The following is a 25,025-nucleotide window of genomic DNA, read 5'->3' as shown; positions in this document are numbered from 1 at the left end:
GCATGGTCCTGCCTTCCTGCAGCCCCAGAGGTGTGATCTCTGGGATGGCTGTGAACCTCAGGCTCCCGTTCTGTGTGTCACAGAATCACACAATTGTAGGGGTTGGAAGGGACCTCGAGAGCTCATCGGGTCCAACCCCCCTGCCAAAGCAGCTCCCCAGCTCATATCAGTGACAAAGGCCTACAGGCGGGGCTGGGATCTCTCCAGAGAAGGAGACTCCAACCCCCCTGGGCAGCCTGTCCCAGGGCTCCCTCACCCTCACTGGGGAAAAGTTCTTCCCATGCTCCAACTTGCAGCCACTGCCCCTTGTCCTGTCCCCACAGACACTGAAAAGGGGCTGGCTGATTTCCCCTGCATCGGGTAATTATAAACACTGATTACGTCCCCCCTTAGTCTTCTCTTCTCAAGGCTGAACAGCCCCAGCTCACTCAGCCTTTCCTCAGAGGGGAGATGCTCCAGGCCCTTCATCACCTTCGTATCGTGTTCGTGCCTCTGCCCTGGCGCCTCTGCTGCTCTGGCTCCAAGGGGCAGGAGCAACTCTGACAGGAGCACTTGTGAGGTTTCTTTCTCCTTTGGTGCCAAATTACTGATTTCAGCTGGTGTTGTTTGCCTGGGCTTTTGTCCCCCTACACCTGGTGTCCTCAGAGGAGGAACACAGTGAGGGGTTCTGAGGAATCCAGGTCTTGCTTCCCTGCCTCCCTGCTGTGTTTTGGTTCTTCTCTGGCCAGCATGCAGAAAGGAGCTGTAAAACAGCATCATTTCAGCCACGTTCTGGTACTGGCTGGGAGCTGCTCTGGTGTGAGGCCCTTCCCACCACAGGCAGAGGCAGAGGGGATGCTGCTCCAGCAGCTCTGGAGCGAGAGCTGGAGGGTGGAAGCTGAAACGCTGCTGCTGGCTCTCAGCAGCACGTCCTGGACACTGACTGCACGTTCTTTCCCCATGGGATTCTGGGCTTACCTTCAAGCCCCTGTCCCACCTGCATTCTCTGTGCAGTGTCATCATGAGCCTGTGAATGGCACAGTCCAACATGAACACCTGATGCATGTCCTCCTGGGCAAGCCTGCATATCCAAGGGGTATTGATTTGATCTCCCTTTATTAAACACGGGGGGATCACTGCTGCACCCTCAGAGCAGTGGGGCTTCTGCTGCTGCAGCCACTGCAGGTAAGGAAGGGCAGGCTGGAAGTGGAGGGGGAGAAGTTGGGATCTCTTGGGAAGAGGTGCCAGAGCTGCCTTGCCTGGGGGGAGCTGGTAACACCCTGATTTTAACACCTGTACAGCAAGGTGAAGCTGGGAGCACCACGTGCCCAACGCTTTCTGCCTCTACAGACGTGTTCCAGGGTGGACACCAAATCAGTTCCTGTTACAAGATGACCCTGGGACTGGGATTTATTGCTCACAATTGTGTGATTCTGTGACACACAGAACGGGAGCCTGAGGTTCACAGCCATCCCAGAGATCACACCTCTGGGGCTGCAGGAAGGCAGGACCATGCAGGACATGGCAAGACAAGGTTTGCTGTGCCGAGCCTGGCCACAGCTTTCCACGTCCCATTTCTCTGCCCTAACGGTAGCCAGTGGCAGATGAAAAGGAAAACAAAGCCAGGGATGCAGAAATAGTTCAAGTCCATGTTGATACTCCTTCCAGACACTCCCACAAATTGAAACCACCTGGGACCCAGGGACTTCTTATCTCACTGTGTCTGCCGTTTCTCTTCCCTTGTTTTTTTCCCACCCCCCCTTAAAATCATCTCCCTTTTAGCACCCAAAGGCTGCAAGAATATTTGAAACTGGAGAAGCCCTGACTTTGCCCTTCCCTTTGCATCTTTACTTCCCTGCTGGGAGTGTGATGTGGCCACCTCTGTTGTCACTCAGTTACCCCTGTGCAGCACTGGGTCACACCCCCTGTTTTCCCTGACACCCTCCAGTGAAGTATCTGGGGTTCCTGCTGCTTTAGCTGTTAGTACACCAGAGTTGCTCTGCCCCAGGAACGGGCTCAGGCTTACCTGTGCTCCATAAACCAGGCCAAGAGAACTCAGCCTGCTCTGGGAGGAGCCAGGCTGTCTGAACTGAGTCAGCTTGAACTAGAAGGTACATAGGAGAGCTTGTTTTTTCAGATGACTTGCCTTGCATGAAGCATTGCAATGGACATTTGTTTCAATTCCTGGATTTTTACAGTTGCACTTGGCTTTTCTCCATCAGGGTTTGACATGTGTTATGTCTCTTTTTCTTTGTAGAAGCCACCAGTGAGTGCTCATGTCAGCAACCCCCCCAAAACACAGACAAGTGGAACCCCTTCTGCTGCTAAGGTAATGTGTGTGCTTAAGGAAAATCATGTTTTTTCAATGAAGGGATATGATTGACTTCACTCCCTGCAGTGGGATGGCTACTGGTTTGTGTGCAGCGTTCATTGATGCTGAGCTGCTCCTTGTGTCTGGCTGGAAATTGTAGTGAATTGAAATGAAAAAGGAAGGCAGGTCAGCAGAATGCCAGTGCTGACTTCTGGAGAAGTAGACTTGGTAATGTTCTGCACTTTTGTGTGGTGTGAGCCAGAGGATCACAGGGGATTGGAAGGACCCCCAGAGCCCATGGGGTCCCACCCCTGCCCAAGCAGGGTCCCTGGGACAGGTCAGGGCTGGAATCTCTCCAGAGAAGGAGACTCCCCACCCCCTGGGCAGCCTGTCCCAGGGCTCCCTCACCCTCACCGCCAAGAAGTTCTTCCCCACACTGGGGGGGAACTCCCTGGGCTCCACTGAGCAGAGGCTGCCCATGGCCCCCTTCAGCTATTGATCTACTCTCAGGCTTCTCCTCTCCAGGCTGAACTAGTCCCCTAGTTATTTGTAAAAGATCCAGGTCCTGTTGGTGTCAGTGGCAAACCTCTGGGGCTGTGGTTGTTTTTGTCACACTTAGGTAGTGTCCATTTGGATTCTGTTTATTCAGCAGGACCTGGTGAGGCAGAGGCTCCAGTAACTGTCTTTGCTTTCACAGCCCCTGAGCAGTCCTGTCATTCAGGAAGTTAGTGTAGGGGATGCTGTTGAAATCAGCTGCCTATCAAAGTGTGGGTGACATCCCATGAAGAGAAGCAGGGGTGACATGAAGAGAGCTCAGGTTTTGTGGGGTGATGAAATAGGTCATTGAAAACACACTCTCTGATGGTGATCACATGTGAAGTGATGGGTACATGTTTGTCCTGGGTGAGAGGAATGCACCCCACTCAAAGAGGGAACCTCAGTATGTTCTAATGAGGTAAAATATCAATTAGAGTGGAGTAACTTTGGCGGAACTTACTGTTTACAAGTGCTTTGACAAGGTTCAGTAAGTCTGATGGCAAGGATCTCCTTACTGATTACTGCAAGGAACATAACTGGATTCTAACTCAGTTTTTGTTAGATGGATACACAGAGAGGCTGGAGGTGCAGAGTAAGGGAGACCCTCCTGCTGAGCAACAAGGTTCAGAGTTGAACCTCTTGTCTTCTTACAGAGCCCTGGTGTGGCTGGGTCCAGCTGCTGTGCCAGGCTTGCTCAGTGGGTTATGTCTAAGGGAAATGTGCATGCAATGTTTGTAATAATGCTGAGTGGCTACATGGATTAGTACTGTTTCATGGTATTAATCACCTGCAGAGGATCTCACCACTGTGGGTAAGGAAGGATATGAGTCTGAGGTAAGGAATCTCAGACTGTGAGAGGAGTCTGCTCAAGAGGGGAGTCCTCTGGCATGCAGTCCAGCTGCAGTTCCAGGACTGGGCTCATCCTCATAGCAGTATTTGTAAAGTGAAGCAGCTGGCAGATGTCTTCATTTTAGCTTTGGCATCTTGTTCTCTGCCTTGGTGATCGTGCACTTTTAGGGTTCAAACTCACCTGTCAGAATCTGCCTCGAGGTGCCTTCCATCCCTGGCACGTGAGCCAGGGAGTTTCTGTCTCCCCTGTTCAACCCTAGAATGAGAGGCTGGTTGATCCTTCATCAGCCTGAACTGAAGTACAGTGAGGAATCAGGTGTATCCCCTACAGTATTCCATATCTGGAGATACCCCATCCTTTGAAAGATCTGTCAGCAAGAATTGTTTGTGGCTTTGAATGGGATTTCCTGTTTTTTTAATGTTTTTATAAAGCACCCCTCTAGATCCCTCTGTGCTACACAAGTAATTATTTTCCCCAGTGAGGGTGAGGGAGCCCTGGGACAGGCTGCCCAGGGGGTGTGGAGTCTCCTTCTCTGAAGAGATTCCAGCCCTGACCTGTCCTAGGGACCCTGCTTGGGCAGGGGTGGGATCCCCTGGGCTCTGGGGGTCTCTTCCCACCCCTGTGATTCTGTGATTCTGTGATTTCTCCTTTCTACCCACTGAAGGATGACACAAAGATACAAAACCTGTTGTACCATTCTTCCAGTGCTTCTGTCTGTCGCTAAAGACAGCCCAGTGTTTCTGTTGCTTCTGTCTGTGTTCCTTGCAGGTTGCCAGAGACTCTCTTGAGAGTTAAGCTGGGTGTAGTTGTCAGTGTGTGGTTCCCATGGCAGCTGTCGGGGATGGGGTGGTCTCCAGTGTAATCTTGCTGCCAGCTGCCAGCTGCAGAGTCCCATGGAAGCTCTCATCTAATTTGCTAACTAGCACATATATAAGGGTTTTTTTTTTTCCCTGTCTCTCTTCTTCCTGCTGTAATCATGTCTGTTACACTAAGTGTGCAAGGTGCAATTTTGGGTGATGCTTTCAAGTGTAGGAATGGGAAGGTGGTGTAATGAAAGTGAGATGGAATAGAATTGCCAGGGCCATTCTATTCCATGCTTGGAATTGCTTTAGGTTATGACCCCTCAGGCTGTGTATTTCATTCAGTGCTTGGTGCTCCTCCAGTTTCTGGGACATTCTGAGGTGCCTGTCAGTAAAGGGTACCCAGGGCCCCAGCCAACCTGGCCTTGGACACCCCCAGGGACGGGGCACCCACCCCCTCTCTGGGCAGCCCCTTCCAGCCCCTCACCACTCTCTCTGCACAGAACTTCCCTCCAGTCTCTCCTCTCCCCCTTCCCTCCTCCAGCTTCACTCCAGCCCCTTGTCCTGCCAGTCTCTGCCCTTTAACAAGCCCATTCCCCTCCTGTTCCTGGGGTCCCTTCAGGGACGGGGAGGCTGCAGTGAGGTCCCCCCACAGCCTTCTCTTCTCCAGGCTGAAGTTCTGACATCCATCTGTCTATCTGTCTATCTAATCACAAGCCTTTCTTGGCTTTTGACATGCTGTTTGACTGTGACTTGCTGCCAGGGTGCTTTCAGCAATCACATACCCTGTCAGATCAATGGAGTGAGAAGTTAGATTGGGGTGAGGTTCTGATCATGGGGAGTATTTGCTGGTTGCTCATGAGCAGTCTTTGCCATGTACTATTAGGTCTCAGGGTGCACAGACCAGGAGGTCATCACTGCTGTTCTTAGCAGGCAACAGTAAGGAGGAAAAACTGACCTACCCTCCTTCCACTGCAGAACTTACCCTGCCAGTGCTGCTGTGTTTCCTTTTACAGCCTTTTAAGTTGTTGTTGCCAGTTCCAGAACCAACAGGAAAGGCGATTTCTAGCTCAGTGTTCAATCATTGCTATTAAAAGAAGGCACTAACACTTGAACACAGCTGGATCCAGCTGTGTTTCTTTCCCTTTTCTGATATGGTAATGCTCTAGCTGTCAAATCAGGTTTTGCTGCTTACAGTGTGGCAGTTCCTGGCACTGATTTTCATGAGTTCTCAGTAATTATTTTCCTTTTGTTGCTGCCTGCTATAGCTTAGTGAGCTGAGCATCCTTGTCTGTGTTGCTTTCAGGGACAGTTTATTGAAGCAGTGCTGGGAGAATTTGAAACCAGTGGAAGTTCAGTAAGAACTGTTTTTATTTCAGACTCGACTGACCCTTGAATATTTTCAGAGTAAGCTTCTTGATCTTAATAATTTCAGAAATTTAAGGTTAGTTACCTTCAGCAGGCATCCAGTTTAACACTGTTTTAAAGGGGGATTCAGTCAGCTTTCTTGTGCATCAAATAGGAAAAGAAGAAGAAAGGAAAAAAAAAGCAATTAGCAAATATATTTAAGTGAATTCCCTACTGTTTCTGCAGCAGGCTGGGGATTCTGTCACAAATTTATCATCAAAAGTTATTTCTACTGTCAGTATATTTGCTAGGATCTTTTTCTTTTCAATATACCTCCCTCAGTTATCACCCAGGTTTTATTTTGTGAGCTCTGTGCAGCCACCTTTCCTTTGAAGGAAGGTGTTTTTCAGCAGAAGGCACCTGAAACCACTGTACTGATTGGGAATGTCCACAGAAGTGTGTACATCATCTGTTCCTGGGGTACCAGTTGTACTGTGAAGGTTGGAAGCTCTCAATGTTAAGGTTATTCAGAAAAGTATCTGAACAGACTGTCTGGTAGCTTCCTTTTCATGTTCCCCTTGGAGCAGATGTGTGTGGTGGCACACAGATACTGAGTCTGAAGGTGTTTTGCAGCAAGACCGTGATGGGAAGTCACAGGGCTGCTGCTGTCAGAGCTGTTGCTGGCATGTAGCACGTGGAAATCATGAGAAGTCTGTGGAGAACACTGCTGGTGCTCCTGGTATTGCAGGCGTGCTAAAAATAGACCAAAACATGGAAATTTTGGAAGCTGTAGGGAGTACAGAAGCTGCTTCGTTATGGGATGAGCTGTTCATCACCCATGGTCATCCTGGTCTTGGAAAAGCAGGGGTGTGAAGGAAGCCCCTAACCTGCGACCACCGCAGGAGCTGCAGCTTGTAAAGCAACACAGGCCTGTCACAGAAACAGTTCTGTAGGTCACTCACTCAGAAATGGGGTATTTCCTTTATCAGTCTGCGTCCTCTCCCCGGGCCTTTTCCCCTTTCTGCTTCCCTTCTGGGGCTGGCTTTTGTTTCTTGCTCCCTTGAGATAAAGGGCAGCACAGAGGTGACTCACAAAAGGCTTGTGGGGGGGGTGAAGTGCCGTGAGGGCTTCTTCTTGAAGCAAAGAAAACAGCCAAAACCCACCCAAAACCCTTCTCCTGTACCACGGGTACTGAGAAACTGCTTGTGTGGAGAAAAAAAATAACTCAAGAGCAGGTCACTATTACTATCTCCAGAAGCACCTTTTAACTCCCAGATCAATATAAATTATGTGGGTTTGTCATGCTCAAAAATAACCCTAATTGGTCACAATATTAACTGGTCCAATCATCTCAATTCCTTTTGATTAATAACGTTTATTGTACTCAGGGAGCCTGGAAAGTCCAAATTTGGGGAGGGGGCATCCCTTGTACTTGTAATAAAAATACTGGTGGGTTGAGGGCGAAAGGAGCAGGTTCCTTCCCTCAGCACCAGTTCTCCTGTGGTGAGATTGCAGCGCTCCAGGCTGGGGGAGACTGTCTGGAGAGCTGTCAGGCAGAGAAGGCCCTGGGGGTGTTGGGTGACTGTGACTGACCACGAGCCAGCAGTGTGCCCGGGGGGCCAGGAAGGCCAAGGGCATCCTGGCTTGTGCCAGGCCCAGCGTGGCCAGCCAGTCTGGGGAGGGGATTGTGCCCCTGGGCTGGGCACTGGGGAGGCCGCAGCTGGAGTGCTGGGCCCAGTGCTGGGCCCCTCACTGCCAGAAGGACATGGAGGGCCTGGAGCGAGTGCAGAGAAGGGCAACCAGGCTGGGGAAGGGGCTGGAGGGCAAATCCTCTGAGGAGCGGCTGAGGGAGCTGGGGGTGTTGAGCCTGGAGAAGAGGAGGCTGAGGGGAGACCTTCTCCCCACCTGCCCTGCCCTGCCAGGAGGCTGCAGAGAGGTGGGCGATGGTCTCTGCAGCCAGGGGACAGGAGATGGGACAAGGGGCAATGGGCTCAAGCTGCCCCAGGGCAGGGTCAGCTCAGCTGGGAGGGAAAAGTTCTTCCCTGGCAGAGCTGTCAGGGCCTGGCCCAGGCTGCCCAGGGAGGGGCTGAGTCCCCAGCCCTGGGGGTGTTTAACAGGGGGGAGATGAGGTGCTCAGGGATCTGGCTTAGCCCAGGACAGGGACAGGTGGACTCCAGGAGCTTAAAGGCCTTTTCCAACCTGGGGATTCTGTGATGAGGGAGGGGGAGAGCTGCCCAGAGACTGAGACCTGAGCAATTAGTGAAGGCAAGAGGCAGCCACAAACCTGGTGAGCTGCTGCAGGGAATGGGCTGTGCAGGAACTGCCCCAGGCTGGGGCTGTGCAGCTGCTGAGGCTGGAGGCTCAGGGCCTGCAGCAGGACTTGGTGGCACTAGGAAGGGGCTGTCAAGATTTTGTGTGGGTTGCAAGAAGATTTCTGAATGGAAAAGCCACCACTTTGCCCTTCCCTTTGCATCTTTACTTGCAGCCCTGCCTGGACGCCTGTGTGACTGATATGAGCTGGGGAGCTGCTTTGGCAGGGGGGTTGGACCCGATGAGCTCTCCAGGTCCCTTCCAACCCCTACAATTGTGTGATTCTGTGACACACAGAACGGGAGCCTGAGGTTCACAGCCATCCCAGAGATCACACCTCTGGGGCTGCAGGAAGGCAGGACCATGCAGGACATGGCAAGACAAGGTTTGCTGTGCCGAGCCTGGCCACAGCTTTCCACGTCCCATTTCTCTGCCCTAACGGTAGCCAGTGGCAGATGAAAAGGAAAACAAAGCCAGGGATGCAGAAATAGTTCAAGTCCATGTTGATACTCCTTCCAGACACTCCCACAAATTGAAACCACCTGGGACCCAGGGACTTCTTATCTCACTGTGTCTGCCGTTACTCTTCCCTTGTTTTTTTCCCACCCCCCCTTGAAAACATCTCCCTTTTAGCAGCCAATAGTTTCCAAAGCACTAGTGCCTGGGAACCATCCCAGTCTGGGGGGAGGGCACGGGTCAGCTGGAGATCCAGCCCAGATTAGGGGTACAGGAGAACCCCACCATCTCTCCCAGGACAGTACTGTGAAATGCAAACTGCTGAAAGCCTGGGAACCCCAGGAGGGAAAGAGAAGGCAGGACATTGCCACTCACACACTCTGCAGTGGGGTGCTGCACGCAGCTTCACTCAGGACCAGGGGGTCAGGAGACAGGGGGAAAACAGAGGGCCAGAGGGGGAGAACAGAAGCACATCATTCACTGTCACTGGGAGGCAGGTGCACCCCAGCTGCTGATTTAGATGCTCAAGAAGTGTCTGATTCTCTTTAAAAGTGAGCTCAACAACTGTAAGGTTCTGAAAACCAAGGCAGAAAGAGTTCAGGCACATCCCTGTGACCTGACCCTTTGCCTCTGAGCACTCCCCAGTCCGACCCTAACACAAGCCCAGGACCCTGCCTGGGCAGGGGGGTGGACTCAATGCTCTCCTGAGGTCCCTTCCGAGCCCTGCAAGCCTGTGATTCTGTGACACTCCTGCTGTCAGCCCCAGAACCACCTGTGCTCTGACTCCTCCTAACACAACTGCAGCGTGCAGCTCTCTCCCTCCAGTGAATCCCTCTCCTGTCCCTACCAGACAGCGTGCACATACACACATTCAGCTGCTCATCAGCAGACTAAAGGTTATGGGCACCTCTGTGAGCCACAGAACGCTGTGGGTTGGAGGGCACCTTAGAGATCATCTTGTTCCAGCCTAAAGCTGACCATTGCCTGGAGTGGTGTGTCCAGTGCTGGGCTCCCTGGGATCAACCAGCCAGGGATCTCCTGGAGAGAGTCCAGAGGAGGCTGCGAAGGGGATGAAGGGCCTGGAGCATCTCCCCTGGGGGGAAAGGCTGAGGGAGCTGGGGCTGTTCAGCCTGCAGAGGAGAAGCCTGAGAGGGGATCTGATCCTGAGCTCTGGGGGTCCCTCCCAGCCCCTGTGATCTGTGCTGATTCTGTGGTTCTGTGATTGTTTTTCGCTCTGCAGTTCAGACTGTGCAGGGCAGGGAGGAGGGAGGCTGCCTCATGCCTGGAGTGTTTCTGTTGCTGGGTGTCAGGAAGCCATGTCACTGAGGTATAAGGAAGAATCTCTTCCCTGGGAGGGGGGAGGCCCTGGCCCAGGGTGCCCAGAGGAGCTGGGGCTGCCCCGGGATCCCTGGCAGGGCTCAGGGCTGGGTTGGATGGGGCTTGGGGCACCCTGGGCTGGGGGGTGTCCCTGCCCAGCCAGGGCGTTGTGCACCTTGGCATTGCCTGTGAGGCATCCCAGCCCTGCCAGCTGCCTGCAGGAGCACTGTCCCCTGGGGCTGGAAGGCTGCTCCATACCAAGGGCAGTCTTCACTGTGGTGAGGGGTCAAGGCTGAGGCAGGAGAGTGTCTGCTCCTTGGAGGGTACCTGGTGAGTGGAGCCCTGAGAAGAAAAGCCCTGCTGAGGAGGCTGTGATCAGAGCAGACCCAGCCCCTGGCACTGGTTCCCTGTGTGGATGTGCAAGTGTTTCTTCTCAGCTGGGGGGTGAGGAAAGGGAGGGGGAGAGCTGCCCAGAGACTGAGACCTGAGCAATTAGTGAAGGCAAGAGGCAGCCACAGACCTGGTGAGCTGCTGCAGGGAATGGGCTGTGCAGGAACTGCCCCAGGCCGGGGCTGTGCAGCTGCTGAGGCTGGAGGCTCAGGGGCTGCAGCAGGACTTGGTGGCACTAGGAAGGGGCTGTCAAGGTTTTGTGTGGGTTGCAAGAAGATTTCTGAATGGAAAAGCCACCACTTTGCCCTTCCCTTTGCATCTTTACTTGCAGCCCTGCCTGGACGCCTGTGTGACTGATATGAGCTGGGGAGCTGCTTTGGCAGGGGGGTTGGACCCGATGAGCTCTCGAGGTCCCTTCCAACCCCTACAATTGTGTGATTCTGTGACACACAGAACGGGAGCCTGAGGTTCACAGCCATCCCAGAGATCACACCTCTGGGGCTGCAGGAAGGCAGGACCATGCAGGACATGGCAAGACAAGGTTTGCTGTGCCGAGCCTGGCCACAGCTTTCCACGTCCCATTTCTCACCCTAACGGTAAACAAGGGCAGGTGTGAAGGAAAACAAAGCCAGGGATGCAGAAATAGTTCAAGTCCATGTTGATACTCCTTCCAGACACTCCCACAAATTGAAAGAAGGTGGGACCCAGGGACTTCTTATCTCACTGTGTCTGCCGTTTCTCTTCCCTTGTTTTTTTCCCAACCCCCCTTAAAATCATCTCCCTTTTAGCACCCAGAGGCTGCAAGAATATTTGTAACTGGAAAAGCCCTGACTTTGCCCTTCCCTTTGCATCTTTACTTCCCTGCTGGGAGAGTGATGTGGCCACCTCTGTTGTCACTCAGTTACCCCTGTGCAGCACTGGGCTGGGCACTGGGGAGGCCGCAGCTGGAGTGCTGGGCCCAGTGCTGGGCCCCTCACTGCCAGAAGGACATGGAGGGCCTGGAGCGAGTGCAGAGAAGGGCAGCCAGGCTGGGGAAGGGGCTGGAGGGCAAATCCTCTGAGGAGCGGCTGAGGGAGCTGGGGGTGTTGAGCCTGGAGAAGAGGAGGCTGAGGGGAGACCTTCTCCCCACCTCCCCTGCCCTGCCAGGAGGGTGCAGAGAGGTGGGCGATGGTCTCTGCAGCCAGGGGACAGGAGATGGGACAAGGGGCAATGGGCTCAAGCTGCCCCAGGGCAGGGTCAGCTCAGCTGGGAGGGCAAAGTTCTTCCCTGGCAGAGCTGTCAGGGCCTGGCCCAGGCTGCCCAGGGAGGGGCTGAGTCCCCAGCCCTGGGGGTGTTTAACAGAGGGGAGATGAGGTGCTCAGGGATCTGGTTTAGCACAGGATGGGAATAGTTGGACTTGATGATCTGCAAAGGTCTTTTCCAACCTTGTGACTCTGTGATTCTGTGATTCTCCTGACTTACAAGGCAGACAGGGAACGCTGCTGCTTAAGAACCAGCTCGGTCCTCGAGTTGCACCACCCTGGAAGCACTCAGGACTCGGTGTGTGTCACGGTGCCTGGTGCAGGAGGCCTAGTCAGGCCGCTTCCAGGAGCCGCCTTGGGTGCGGGGGGTGGGTTTGCTCACCGACCCTTCAGGCTGTGGGCAGAGGGCAGAGCTCCCGCACGCCTCCTCATCCACGGGGCCTGAACCAGCTGGTTGGGGTGCCCTGCCCGGCCTCCACAGCCCGTGCTGGAGGTGGGGCAGCCGGGTGCCTGCTGGGTGGGGAGCGCGCCGATCGCACGCGCCTGGCCCAGCGCCTCCCAAAGCCCAACCGCAGCCGGCTCCGGGGCCAGGGTGGCCATACCCCGGCGTTCCTGCAGGAAGCAGAAGGCACACATGTACCCAGTAAGTGAGCTGTGAGGGCTGGCTCTGCTCTCCTCCTGCAGCCCTGGCTGCTTCAGGCTGCTTCACGCTGGTGGCAGGGGTGAGTTCTCTGTCTGTTGTGGCTTGGTGTTTCCGGGAACTCTGTGGGCTGCAGTAACCCAGGCTGCTGGCTGCCAGGGCTTGACATCAGTCACCCTGTCATCGGCAGGCGTCAAGTGCTGCAGAGCTGGCTGTGGGAGGTGAGCTGGCTCCTGACATGAAATTTCAGCCTGCTGGAACAGTTTTGTCGGCACTGCAGGGCTGTTTTACAGAGCGTACGACAGGCCACCCACGTGACTCAGCACCCTCCAAGAAGAGAGGGACGAGAGCCAGCAGACTCTGAAAGCTGTGTCTGGCAACTTCTGTATTTACACTTCTAGTTTGTGGCTGGCTGCTTTTGGGTTTGGGGTTTGTTTTGGTGGCTCACAGCCTGCCCTACTCTTGCTTCAGAAGCCTCTGCTGGGCTCTTGGCAGGCTGATGCAGAGTTTGGCACACAGAATATTGCGCAGTCAGGGTGTGGGGGATCTGGGCGTGCACCTTCTGGGATGACATGTGCTCAGGTATCGGTAACAGGTTGACAACTAGTGACTGTATTCCATACCTAAGACATGAAAATACCAGATACAACAAACAGACAGGGTGGGGTGGGGGGGAAAAATGCTTTCCAATAAATGTCATCTTACTGCTTTTGAAGTAGTAGAAATTAGACAATTAAGTGTTGCTTAGGTAATGCCACTGTTGGATTATAGTTACTCTAAACCACAACTACTCATCCATAATCATGAGCGTTTTCATATTGGCCTTAAGAGGACTGACTAAACAAAACAAGATCTGTCCTCAAGTGACAAGTGTCAGTATCAACCCTCCTCTTTACTTCCTTGGAGACAGTGGAAATAGTGTGTTAAATAAGGCAGAGTCCCTGAAGATTGCAGACACCTCTGCTGAGTTCTTGTTCTCTCACCTTTTTCCAACCCCTGGTTTTCTCAGTGCTGTACTCTTTGAAATTGATGTGAAACATCCTGGATAAGAGTTCCTTCTGTGTAAGACACTTTCTTCTCTAGGCTAACCTGGTTACTGACAGCCTCCTGTACGAGGTGGTGCTTTTTTCCAGCTGTTTTGTTTGTTTGCTTGTTTGAGTATCTTTACAGCCATATTTAGATATTAGCAGTATTTAGCCCTGCTGAGAAGGACCTGGGTGTCAGGGGGGATGAGAAACTGCCCATGAGCAGCAGTGGCTCCTGCAGCTGGGAAGGGCGATGGGATCCTGGGCTCCATCAGCAGAGGGGTGGCAGCAGGGACAGGGAGGGGATTGTCCCTCTCTGCTCTGCCCTCCCCAGCTGGAGTCCTGTGTCCAGAGCTGGGGCCCCAGGACAAGAGAGATGTGGGGCTGGTGGAGAGGGGTCAGAGGAGCCACGGAGATGCTCAGAGGGCTGGAGCAGCTCCCCTACGCAGAGAGGCTGAGGGAGCTGGGCTGGGTCAGCCTGGAGAAGAGAAGGCTGTGGGGGGACCTCACTGCAGCCTCCCCGTCCCTGAAGGGACCCCAGGAACAGGAGGGGAATGGGCTTGTTAAAGGGCAGAGACTGGCAGGACAAGGGGGCTGGAGTGAAGCTGGAGGAGGGAAGGGGGAGAGGAGAGACTGGGGGGAAGTTCTTTGCAGAGAGAGTGGTGAGGGGCTGGAAGGGGCTGCCCAGAGAGGGGGTGGGTGCCCCGTCCCTGGGGGTGTTCCAGGCCAGGTTGGCTGGGGCCCTGGGCAACCCTGTGTAGCTCCAGGCCTGGAGGTTGGTGTCCCTGCCTGTGGCAGGGGGTTGGAGCTCTGGGACCCTTGGGGTCCCTTCCAACCCAGACCAGGCTGGGATTCTGTGATTCTATGATCAAGTGAAAATACTGGGATCTCATTCATTGGGTGACAAAATGAAGTGCTTTGGCAACGAAAATTCAAGTTTCAGAATAGAATTTAAGTTTCAGAATTGTTTTTACTCGCCTGATGCTTTGAGTGGAAAAGCATTTCCAATGAAACAAGCCTCTGTCTGATAGATACTGGAGGGTTATGGCCTGGGTACAGACCCAGAGCATTCTTGCAGTCTTTGCTTTTACCTGCATTGAGAAGAAACAAGGAGCATTTAGCCTGGGGCGTTGAAGCAGTGGTCTTTGTGTGTCTGTGCAGAATCTGCAGGCAGCAAGAGAGCTCTGACTCTGCCTGACTTTATTTCTAGTTCATTTGGATAATCTCAAAAGGGCATTGAATAGAGGTTACCCTTGTTATCATAAAAGTTATGGAGCCATAGCCATGCTGTAGTCTAAATAACTTCTGTGCATCAATTGAACTGTGTCCCTGAAAATGTTCTCTCTGTTCAGGGGTTCTGCATGCTGCCTGACCAGCTAGCAGATCTTCTCCTCTGCTTCTGATTGAAGTTACAGACCAAGCAGAAAAAAAAACGTGGAAGCGTTAGACACAGCAGGAGAGGATAATGAAAGGAGTGCACGGGGCTTCTTACGCTGTCTGGGGACACTGGTACATCTTTCTGCTTATCTAAAACTTCCTGCACATAAGTTAGCATAAACACAGGCACTGGACATTTAAGCAAAGAGTCAAATGATATAAAAATGATGATTTGAAATCAACTGTCATTCATTGCACCTTCTGGTCAAGCATAAAGTGTTTGGGAGTCTTAATAGTGACTTAATAGTGATTAAAATAAAGAAAAGCAAACGTGCCAGTAAGTATTAAGCTTTGGACTGCAGTTGCTGAAATCCAGGAATGTTCAAACAGACCTCTAACCTGATGGTTATGTGGCAGATGGTTTCGTTTCTAAGTGGCCTGAGGCCTTGTACTGAGGTAAATATAGAATTCACAGGTTGTGCTTGACAGCAAATAGTGCGACCAAATTCAGATGCAAGTTGGTTATCTCAAAAAGCATTGCTGAAAAACCTGCTATTTTAAATGTGTGTTGTATGGTTAACCAGCTTTAGCTGACAGGTAAAACCCAGTGATTAATATTGCCAAGTTTCACTTTCTTCAGTGTCAAAATGACAAAAACCTTGTTTTACTAATCAAAATAGAAGAAAACAGTAAAAGTGTGAGTCTGTGTTGGGGAAGTTTTCTGGCTCCACGTACTGTGTTTGTCAGTGGATTTAGCAGCACTTGAGGCTGTAAAAACAATTCGTGACTTAATCAGCTTTTTAATGTCTCGATTCAAACCAGTCTCTAAAAAACCAACTGTCGTGTTCCAGCTTTGTGAGGAAGTGGGTTTATTTGCTGTGTGCTCTTTTGGCATTTCTAAATGGTGGTTTGGTCTCGCTCCTGGGCATTAGATTAATACTTGTTGCAAGTAAAAGTAAAAAAGGGCAAGTAAAAATACTTTAATGTATTGTGGTGAGAAAATTGCAGTAGAGTAAACCAGCAGTAGAGTGAAACTGCAGAGCTAATCTTTTCCACACAGGCAGAGCCTGGACCATCTTCTCGAGTCGGGGAGGACAGAGGCCTGCTGCAGCCTGGCTTTCCTCAGCCAGGCCTTGACAGCACTCTCCGTGTTCCTGTGAGACAGAAACCCTCCGTGCTGGGGGGATCTTGATAAACACGTTCTCAAAACACGGCAGCCTTGACGATAGGGGCTGTAGGTTCCCCTGACCCCCAGAAGTTGTTACGGGAAGAACTTGGGAGTAACAGAACAAGTTAAGAACTAGCCATAATAAGATGGTCAAAACAGCCGGTGTGGGGATGTTTTCAGTCTGTGCCCATCCTGCCTGAGGGGTGGGCTGGTGGCACTGCTGCTCTGCTTTACCTTTAACACGTTCATTGCTGCTAACCCACAGCCTCTGTCTTACGAGCCCTGCCGGTGTGTAGGAGGCTGTCTCGCTGTCTCGTGCTGCCAGGGCATTCCTCTGCCAGGAAAGGAGCCTCTCTGCTGGCACGCTGCTGTGTGACCAGCGACCCCGGTGCTGCACAATGGAGCTGGATGCTTTGCCCTGACGTTTGCCTCCTCTCCCAGCTCGCAGAAGTGCCTTGCAAAGAGCTGTGCAGCCGCTGTCACCCAAAACCGGTATCCCCCCAGCTGCCCCCTTCCTCACTGGGACCTTCCCTGTGGACCAGTGTCCTCCAGTACCTGCCCCTCTGCCTGAGCAGGACCGTTGGGGTCCTGGGTTTCAGGTCGCTCCTGGCTCTGCCCTCTGGGACATCCATAACAACACAGCACAACACAACCTTTGCTCTCTGCCAGGGCATCTGCCTGGCTTTCCCTGCCCAGACCCCACGTCCGGGCCAGCTGAACCCTGCTGGTTCTTGCATTTCTGTTTGGCAGCATAACCTTTTGTGAGGGGGGGTGTCTGGCCTGGGCTGCTGCAGGGTTTGCCACCCTGGGTGCAGGCAGGGTTTGCCTGCCAGGGCTGCAGCTGCCGCAGGAGCTGTGTGTCAGGTGGTTGTTATACCAATTGCTAGGCAGTGTTTTAATATTTACTTCCAGGCCTGACACACGTCCGAGGGTTGCTTCACCCCTCCTGCAGTCCAACTGTTGGGCTCCAGCACATTGAATCACAGTATCCCAAGGTTGGAAAAGCCCTTTAAGCCCATGGAGTCCACCCGTCCCTGTCCTGTGCTCATCTCCCCTCTGTTAAACACCCCCAGGGCTGGGGACTCAGCCCCTCCCTGGGCAGCCTGGGCCAGGCCCTGACAGCTCTGCCAGGGAAGAACTTTTCCCTCCCAGCTGAGCTGACCCTGCCCTGGGGCAGCTTGAGCCCATTGCCCCTTGTCCCATCTCCTGTCCCCTGGCTGCAGAGACCATCGCCCACTGTCGTTGCAGAGACGGACACAACACACCACTCAGTGATCAGTGTATTTTAATGAGCTCCAGCCACTTTATCGCAACTGCACAGATCTTTATAGTATTAACCAAACAATATATAAGAACACTATAGATAAAAAAGGGTCGTTTTACACTTTTTTAATTGGTCACCTCTTTCTACTTTCTTGGCTCTGGATAGTCTGCACCTGGTCCTCCTTATTAGCCTGTTCCCTGAGCTTGTTACAAAGGGAGTGATTTCTCTAACTCAAGGGAGTGTAGGAATGTTGCCACAGTCAATTTCTTCGGTCATCATGACCGGGTTGCTGGCAGACCTGCTGCATCCCCCCACAGCCCACCTCTCTGCACGCTTCTTGCACGGCAGGGGAGGGGGGAGGTCTCCCCTCAGCCTCCTCTTCTCCAGGCTCAACACCCCCAGCTCCCTCAGCCGCTCCTCAGAGGATTTGCCCTCCAGCCCCTTCCCCAGCCTGGTTGCCTTTCTCTGCACTCGCTCCAGGCCCTCCATGTCCTTCTGGCAGTGAGGGGCCCAGCACTGGGCCCAGCACTCCAGCTGCGGCCTCCCCAGTGCCCAGCCCAGGGGCACAATCCCCTCCCCAGACCTGCTGGCCACGCTGGGCCTGGCACAAGCCAGGATGCCCTTGGCCTTCCTGGCCCCCCGGGCACACTGCTGGCTCGTGGTCAGTCACAGTCACCCAACATCCCCAGGCCCTTCTCTGCCTGACAGCTCTCCAGACAGTCTCTCCCAGCCTGTAGTGCTGTGTGCGGCTGGTTAACAGCTGGGCATGGCAGGCCACAGCCCTTGGCAGAGCAAAAGCTTTAAGAAGCAGTGCCCCATAGACAGGCTGGTGCTTACAGGCTGTGTGGTGTCTGCCAAAGGAGAGCTTGGACTTGAGCAGCTTCTGGCAGGGACGGTGTGTCTGTGTGCTGTGCAGACCTTGTGTGCTTAAGGGCTGGGAAGGACCAGGACCCCCTTCAGCCTGGTAGCAGCTCTTTTCCGGGAGAGTGGAAAACTGGAGGCCCTGAGCAGTGGGGAACTGAGGCAAGAAGTGCTGTAGGTGAAGTGAGGCACACCACAGCCCCGATGGAGCCAGAGTGCCCTGTGCTTCCCACTCCCCTGCTCCAGCTCCCTAGGACAGGGGGGTCGTTCCCCCAGTCACTCATGGGTGTTTTCAGGGAGCATAGCTTTGGCATTCGGCATGGCTCCCGATCGTCAGCCATGCATTACAGTGTGTTTTATCCTCAAACTGTTGCCTAACCCCCAGAAGCAATTAAACTTTCCTGTCTTAGCTTCTGCTAGTTGCTGCCATCAGGACAGGCAGGAGTGGGAACAGCTGGTTTCTTTTATTGCCGGGGGGGCTCGTTGGTCTCTAAAGGTGGTAGCAGTGCTACTGTCGTGCAACTTTTGGAAGGTGTTTTTCAGTGCATTGTGAAAAAAAACCTTGTTAGGAGTTTTTTTTGGGGGAAAGGGAAAAGGGCTGAGGGAAATGCGGTTTTATTGAAGGGACAGGGACTAGGGTGATTATTAGAAAGGTGTAGAACTGACAGCTACTTGCTAGTTACGTGGAAGAAATTCGGATTAGTTTCGCGGAGAAGAAAGGAGACGAAAAACTTTTAAAAGTGCAAAATTAGAGCAAAAGCTCCACCGTGTGGCCGGAAGGCGGCGGTGTCAGGAACCTGCGCTCCTTGGGAGTCGCGGTGGGTGCCGGCGTGCTCCTCCACCAGTGCTGAGGCTCCAGCTTATCTGGTGGCATCTGGGCACGTGGATATATAGGGGAGCAGATGCGCTCCGCTGGCATTCGGGTCCCGGGAGCACTACAGATCGCATCTCGACCTCCAGCAAGACTTGCGACACAGGAACATCTCTGGAAGAAAGAAGGCATCCCAGGTAGGGAATCCTAGCAGAAAGGCTTCTCGACTCGTGCAGCCAGCCAGGTTTTCATGCAGCAAGGGGCAGGGAAAGAGAAGATCGGGGCGTTTTGGTAACTTTTGCTGCCGAGGTAAATTATCCGGCGGCACGGGGCGTGGGGGGGGATTGCTGGGGTGGGGATGGCGAACGCGGCTTTGAGCCGGGGAACCAGAAGCAGGCGTGGGGAGTTGGTACTGCGGCCGTGTAGAGAATCCATGGGACAATTAAAATACTGATTTCTGGGTTCTGAGGCTCGGCACAGCCACAGCAGAACTTAAAACCTGCTGTTACCAGACGAACTCTGCCGCCGCTCGCCTTGCCTGCCGCTCGTCCCGGGGGGGGTGCGCGGTGCAAACCGCACGTGTGGAGCAGGGATTCCGTACTCCTCTTTCCACCAGCGCAGTTCTGTTTGCTAATTTAGCCTTAAATAAGTTGCGTGGCAAACTCGGGCATGCAAAAGAAGGGTTTTTTTGTGAAAAACCCAGGCTGCAGTGGTCCCGCGGAGCACGGTGTGCGTGCCGCGGCGTGAGCGGCGGGGGGGGATCGGAGTTCGTCCCGATCGTCCCGATGGCGTTTGCTCTCAGGTCGTGTCACAGGGATTACAAGTAATGCCATGGGCACCTCGGCGCACCCTTTAAAGGTCTTTTCCTGCTTTTCTGTGCTTCTGTGAAATCCTACAGGTGGTTTTTTTTTCCAGAAATGCAGCCCTGGAACGACCACAGCGATTTTAACGACAGTTTATTCCTCCCTTGCAGCTGGATTTCTCGTGCTTGTGGTTCTGGGTCAGTCGTGTGTGTAAGAAAAGTGCAGTTTATTAACATGCCTTTGTGTTTTCTCCTCTCCACAGCAGCCTCTCTCCATGGATGCTCCGGACCCCCAGCCTACCATGCCATCTGACACAAAGGTACGCCTTCCTCTAAACACCCCTGCTTGCACCCGGGCACCAACACACGAAGCCTTGTGATTTCTCATCTTAACACTGACACTGCGTAACTTTATTTTGCGTGTTTGGCCGCCGCAGCTTTGCTGCCACTCAAGAAAACCACCTGGAAACCGCTATGTAAAGTCTTCGGAGGCTGCGGTCCCACTCCAGCGCCGGGAGCTCTTGCGCTGTGCATAGAGCTCCCCCTAGTGACCCCACTGCGTCATTTCGCCGGCGATCGCTTCTCACGTACTCCGTTCGGGACAACATTCAGCTTTCACACAATCACATTCCCCCTTCCCTTCCCTCCCTCCTTCCTTCCCTCCCTCATTTCCTCCTTCCCTCCCTCCTTCTTGCCTTCCCTCCTTCCCTCCTTCCTTCCCTCCTTCCTTCCCTCCTTCCCTCCTTCTCTCCCTCCTTCCCTCCCTCCCTCTTTTCTTCCTTCCCTCTTTCCTTCCTCCTCTCCCTCCTTCCTTCCCTGCTCCCCTCCTTCTCTCCCTCCTTCCCTCCTTCCCTCTTTCTCTCCTTCCTTCCCTCCTTCCTTCCCTCCTTGCCTCCTTCTCTCCCTCCTTCCCTCCCTCCCGCTTTTCTTCCTTCCCTCTTTCCTTCCTCCTCTCCCTCCTTCCTTCCCTCCCTCCTTCCCTCCATCCTTCACTCTTTCTTTCCTTCATTCCCTCTTTTTCTCCCTCCTTCACTCTTTCACTCCTTCCTTCACTCTTTCCTTCCCTCCTTGCCTCCCTACTTCTTTCCTTCCCTTCTTTCCTCTTGCTTTCATTTTCTCATTCCCTCCTTCCTTCCCTCCTTCCCTCTTTCTCTCCTTCGTTCCATCCTTCCCTCCTTCCTTCCCTCCCTCCTTGACTCCTTCCCTCCCTCCTTCTTGCCTTCCCTCCTTCCTTCCCTCCTTCCTTCCCTCCTTCTCTCCCTCCTTACCTCCCTCCTTCTTTTCTTCCTTCCCTCTTTCCTTCCTCCTCTCCCTCCTTCCTTCCCTGCTTCTCTCCTTCCCTCCTTCCTTCCCTCCTCACCTCCTTCTCTCCCTCCTTCCCTCCCTCCTTCCTTCCTTCCTTCCTTCCCTATTTCCCTCCTTCCTTCCCTCCTTCCCTCTTTCCTTCGCTCCTTCCATTCTTCCCTCCTTCATTCCCTCCTGCTCTCCCTCCATCCCTCCTTCCTTCTCTCCCTTCCTCCCTCCCTCCTTCCTTCTCTCCCTCCCTCCCTCCCTCCCTCCCTCCCTCCCTCCCTCCCTCCCTCCCTCCCTCCCTCCCTCCCTCCCTCCCTCCCTCCCTTATTCCCTCCATCCTTCACTCTTTCCTTCCTTCATTCCCTCTTTTTCTCCCTCCTTCACTCTTTCACTCCTTCCTTCACTCTTTCCTTCCCTCCTTCCCTTCTTTCCTCTTGCTTTCATTTTCTCATTCCCTCCTTCCTTCCCTACTTCCCGCCTTGCTTCCCTCCTTCTTTCCTTCCCTCCTTCCTTCCCTCCCTGCTTCTTTCCTTCCTTATTTCCCTCCTTCCTTCCCTCCTACCTTCCTTCCCTTCTTCCCTCTTTCCTTTCCTCCCTGCTTCCTTCCTTCCCTCTTTCCCTCCATCCTCCCCTCTTTCCTTTCCTCCATCCTTCACTCCTTTACTCCTTCCCTAATTCCTTCACTCTTTCCTTCCTTCTCTCCTTTCTTCCCTACTTTACTCTTCCCTTCCATCCTTCCCTCCTTCCCTTCTTCCCTCCTTCCCTCCTTGCCTCCATCCTTCCTTCCATCCTTCGCTCCTTCCTTCCCTACTTCTCTCCCTCCTTCCCTCCATTCTTCTCTCCCTTCCTCCCTCCTTCCCTCCTCCCCTTCACTCTTTCCCTCCTAACTTCCCTCCTTCCCACCTTACTTCCCTCCCTCCTTCCTTCCCTCTTTCCATCCGTCCCTCCCTCCTTCTCTCCCTCATTCCCTCTCTCCTTCCCTCTTTCCCTCCCTCCTTCCCTATTTCTCTCCTTTCTTCCCTCCTTCCCTCCTTCTCTCCTTCCTTCCCTCCTTTCCTCTTCCCTCTTTCCCTCCTACCTTCCATCCTTCATTCCCTCCCTCCTTCCTTCCCTCCTTCCCTCGTTCCCTCCTTCCTTCCCTCCTTGCCACCCTACTTCTTTCCTTCTCTCCTTCCCTTCTTTCCTCTTTTCTTCATTTCCTTATTCCCTCCTTTCTTTCGCTACTTCCCTCCCTGCTTCCCTCCCTCCTTCTCTCCCTTCCTCCCTCCTTCCCTCATCCCCTTCACTCTTTCCCTCCTTCCTTCCCTCCTTCCCACCTTCCTTCCCTCCCTCCTCCCTTCCCTCCTTCCCTCATTCCTTCCCTCGTTCCTTCTTTCCTTCCCTCTTTATCTCCTTTCTTCCCTCCTTCCTTCCCTCCTTACCTCCCTCCCTCCTTCCTTCCCTTCCTCCTTCTTTCCTTCCCTCCTTCCCTCCTTCGTTGCTTCCTGCCTTCCCTCCTTCCCTCCTTACTTACCTCTTTCTTTCCTTCCCTATTTCCCTCCCACCTTCCCTGCTTCCCTCTTTCCTTCCCTCCTTCCATTCTTCCCTCATTCCATATTTCCCCCCTTTCTCTCCTCCTTCCCTTCTTACTTCCCTCTTTCTTTCCTTCCTTCTCTCCCTCCTTCTCATCCTACTTCACTCCTTCCTTCCCTCCTTCCTTCTCTCCTTCTGTCCTTACTTCCCGTCTTCCTTCTCTCCTTCCCTATTTCCCTCTTTCCTTCCCTCCTTCTCTCCTTCCTTCCCTCCTTGCCTACCTACTTCTTTCCTTTCCTCCTTCCCACTTTGCCTCTTTTTTTCCTTCCTTCCTTCCTTCCTTCCTTCCTTCCTTCCTTCCTTCCTTCCTTCCTTCCTTCCTTCCTTCCTTCCTTCCTTCCTTCCTTCCTTCCTTCCTTCCTTCCTTCCTTCCTTCCTTCCTTCCTTCCTTCCTTCCTTCCTTCCTTCCTTCCTTCCTTCCTTCCTTCCTTCCTTCCTTCCTTCCTTCCTTCCTTCCTTCCTTCCCTCCTTTTCTCTTTCTCTACTTCCTTCCCTCCTTCCTTCACTCTTTCCCTCCTTCCCTTCTTTTCTTGCTTCCTTTTGTTCATTCCCTCCCATCTTTCCCTTCCCTTCCCTTCCCTTCCCTTCCCTTCCCTTCCCTTCCCTTCCCTTCCCTTCCCTTCCCTTCCCTTCCCTTCCCTTCCCTTCCCTTCCCTTCCCTTCCCTTCCCTTCCCTTCCCTTCCCTTCCCTTCCCTTCCCTTCCCTTCCCTTCCCTTCCCTTCCCTTCCCTTCCCTTCCCTATCCTCCCTCTTCCCCTCCCTCATTCCCTCTTCAGCCACAGCTCAGTTCCTGGCAGCCGAGGCCACGCCGCCTGCGGCGATTCCCGCGTCTCATGGGCTGGTTTCTCTCCTCACAGGCCTCTGACTCGACTGCTCCTTCCCTGGAAACAGCTGCCACGCCGGGTGCTTCTGGAGGAGCAGCCCCTGCTGCTCCTGACCAGTCCTCAGAGGGAGCAAAGGTGAGCAGCCTCAGCACTGCAGCTGCTGTACTCCTGTTGTTGCTGGGGTATTGCAGGTCAGCAGCCCCCCATCCTGCCTGCCAGGAAGGGAAAGAATGGGGGAAAGCTTGGGGAGGGGTCATTCCAGAGGGGCCAGGGGAGGAAAAGCTGGAGCAACACTGTGTGGTGGAGTCAGGGTCTAGATCTCTTGGCCTTCTGGGTGACAGGGCCAGCGTGAGGGGAAGGACTCCTGGCAGTCTGCTGCAGCCCGCTCTGTGCCTGGTAAATGTGTGTATCAGAGGGCTGAGTTTGCTGCTGCTGTGGCTCCTGCAGCTGCCTCCCTGAAGCACCTGTCACCTCACCTGTTCCTGTTCCTGCAGCGTTTGCTGCTGTGGTTGTAGTGAGAAGTGTCAGGTGTCAATTGAAGGTCTCTCAAGAGGCTTGAAAAGGGGTCTCACAATCTGCCAGCACTGCAGACTTCTTTTGCTCAGGAAGTAAAAGGGAGCACCAAAACCAGCATGCTGTCCTTCCCAACAAGAAAACACCCTGGGAACAGAGTATTTCTCCATAGTATTGCAGGTAGATGACAGGTCACTCTGCCCAGCCTTCTGCTCCTTTAGCCTGTTGCTGGGTCCAGTGCACATGGCCCAGAGTTGGATGCTTTAGGCTGGGCTCAACTACTCCTCTTCCAGCCCACTCAGCCCTAGGTAGAACCAGCTTCTCTTTTCCTACTCAAAGTGCAGGTGAGGAGGCACAATAGATACGCATGCCTGAGTAGAACATCTCTGTTTTACTTTGTTTTGTCCCTAAAATTTATAAGGTAGGGCCATATATGAGCTCAGTGGAGAAGGACCTGGGGTGCTGGTGGGTGACAGGGTGGCCATGAGCCAGCAGTGTGCCCTGGGGCTGAGAGAGACAATGGGATCCTGGGGGCATCAGGAGGAGTGTGGGCAGCAGGTGACAGGAGGGGATCCTCCCCCTCTGCTCTGCCCTGCTCAGGCCCCACTGGAGTGTTGTGTCCAGTGCTGGGCTCCCTGGGATCAACCAGCCAGGGATCTCCTGGAGAGAGTCCAGAGGAGGCTGCGAAGGGGATGAAGGGCCTGGAGCATCTCCCCTGGGAGGAAAGGCTGAGGGAGCTGGGGCTGTTCAGCCTGGAGAGGAGAAGCCTGAGAGGGGATCTGATCACTGGGGATCAAGAGCTGAAGGGTGGGACCCAGGGGCCATGGGCAGCCTCTGCTCAGTGTCTGTGGGGACAGGACAAGGGGCGATGGGCTCAAGTTGGAGCCCAGGGAGTTCCCCCCAATGTGGGGAAGAACTTCTTGCCGGTGAGGGTGAGGGAGCCCTGGGACAGGCTGCCCAGGGGGTGTGGAGTCTCCTTCTCTGGAGAGATTCCAGCCCTGACCTGTCCTAGGGACCCTGCTTGGGCAGGGGTGGGACCCCATGGGCTCTGGGGGTCCCTTCCCACCCCTATGATTCTATGATTCTATGATAATAAAGCCACCTCTTAATTTTTCTCTTATCTCTCCAGCCTAAATCTGAGATGTCCACTGAGACTGGTGCTGACGCAGGCAGTGGAAATGTGGCTCCTGCAGCTGATACATCAAGTGCTGAGGTTGGTAAACACAGTCCCAGACTAATGCCTCCCTAGTAAAAATGTCTGAAACACTTCAGTGTCATAAAAAATCAGTTGGCAATTGCTGAAGCATTGCTACACTGTCGTTATGCATGGTGGGGAA

At 53.6% G+C, this 25,025-nt stretch overlaps 1 protein-coding gene across 1 annotated transcript in view; it reads left to right on the top strand.

Annotated features, from left to right (window-relative positions):
- CAST (calpastatin) overlaps positions 1–25,025 on the top strand; it is a 109,683-nt gene that overhangs the window by 58,421 nt on the left and 26,237 nt on the right. Inside the window, exons 13-16 of the mRNA XM_084278940.1 lie at positions 2,237–2,308; positions 19,750–19,806; positions 23,209–23,310; positions 24,818–24,901. Coding sequence (XP_084135066.1) covers positions 19,762–19,806; positions 23,209–23,310; positions 24,818–24,901 — 231 coding nt within the window. The 5' untranslated portion in view covers positions 2,237–2,308; positions 19,750–19,761. The remainder of the gene's footprint in view (positions 1–2,236; positions 2,309–19,749; positions 19,807–23,208; positions 23,311–24,817; positions 24,902–25,025) is intronic.

This window comes from Gallinula chloropus (assembly GCF_964237585.1).
Source record: "Gallinula chloropus genome assembly, chromosome: Z".
In the NCBI taxonomy this organism is placed as follows: domain Eukaryota; kingdom Metazoa; phylum Chordata; class Aves; order Gruiformes; family Rallidae; genus Gallinula; species Gallinula chloropus.
Note: the sequence above shows the minus strand (reverse complement) of the source record. Positions and strands in the feature narration are given on the sequence as shown.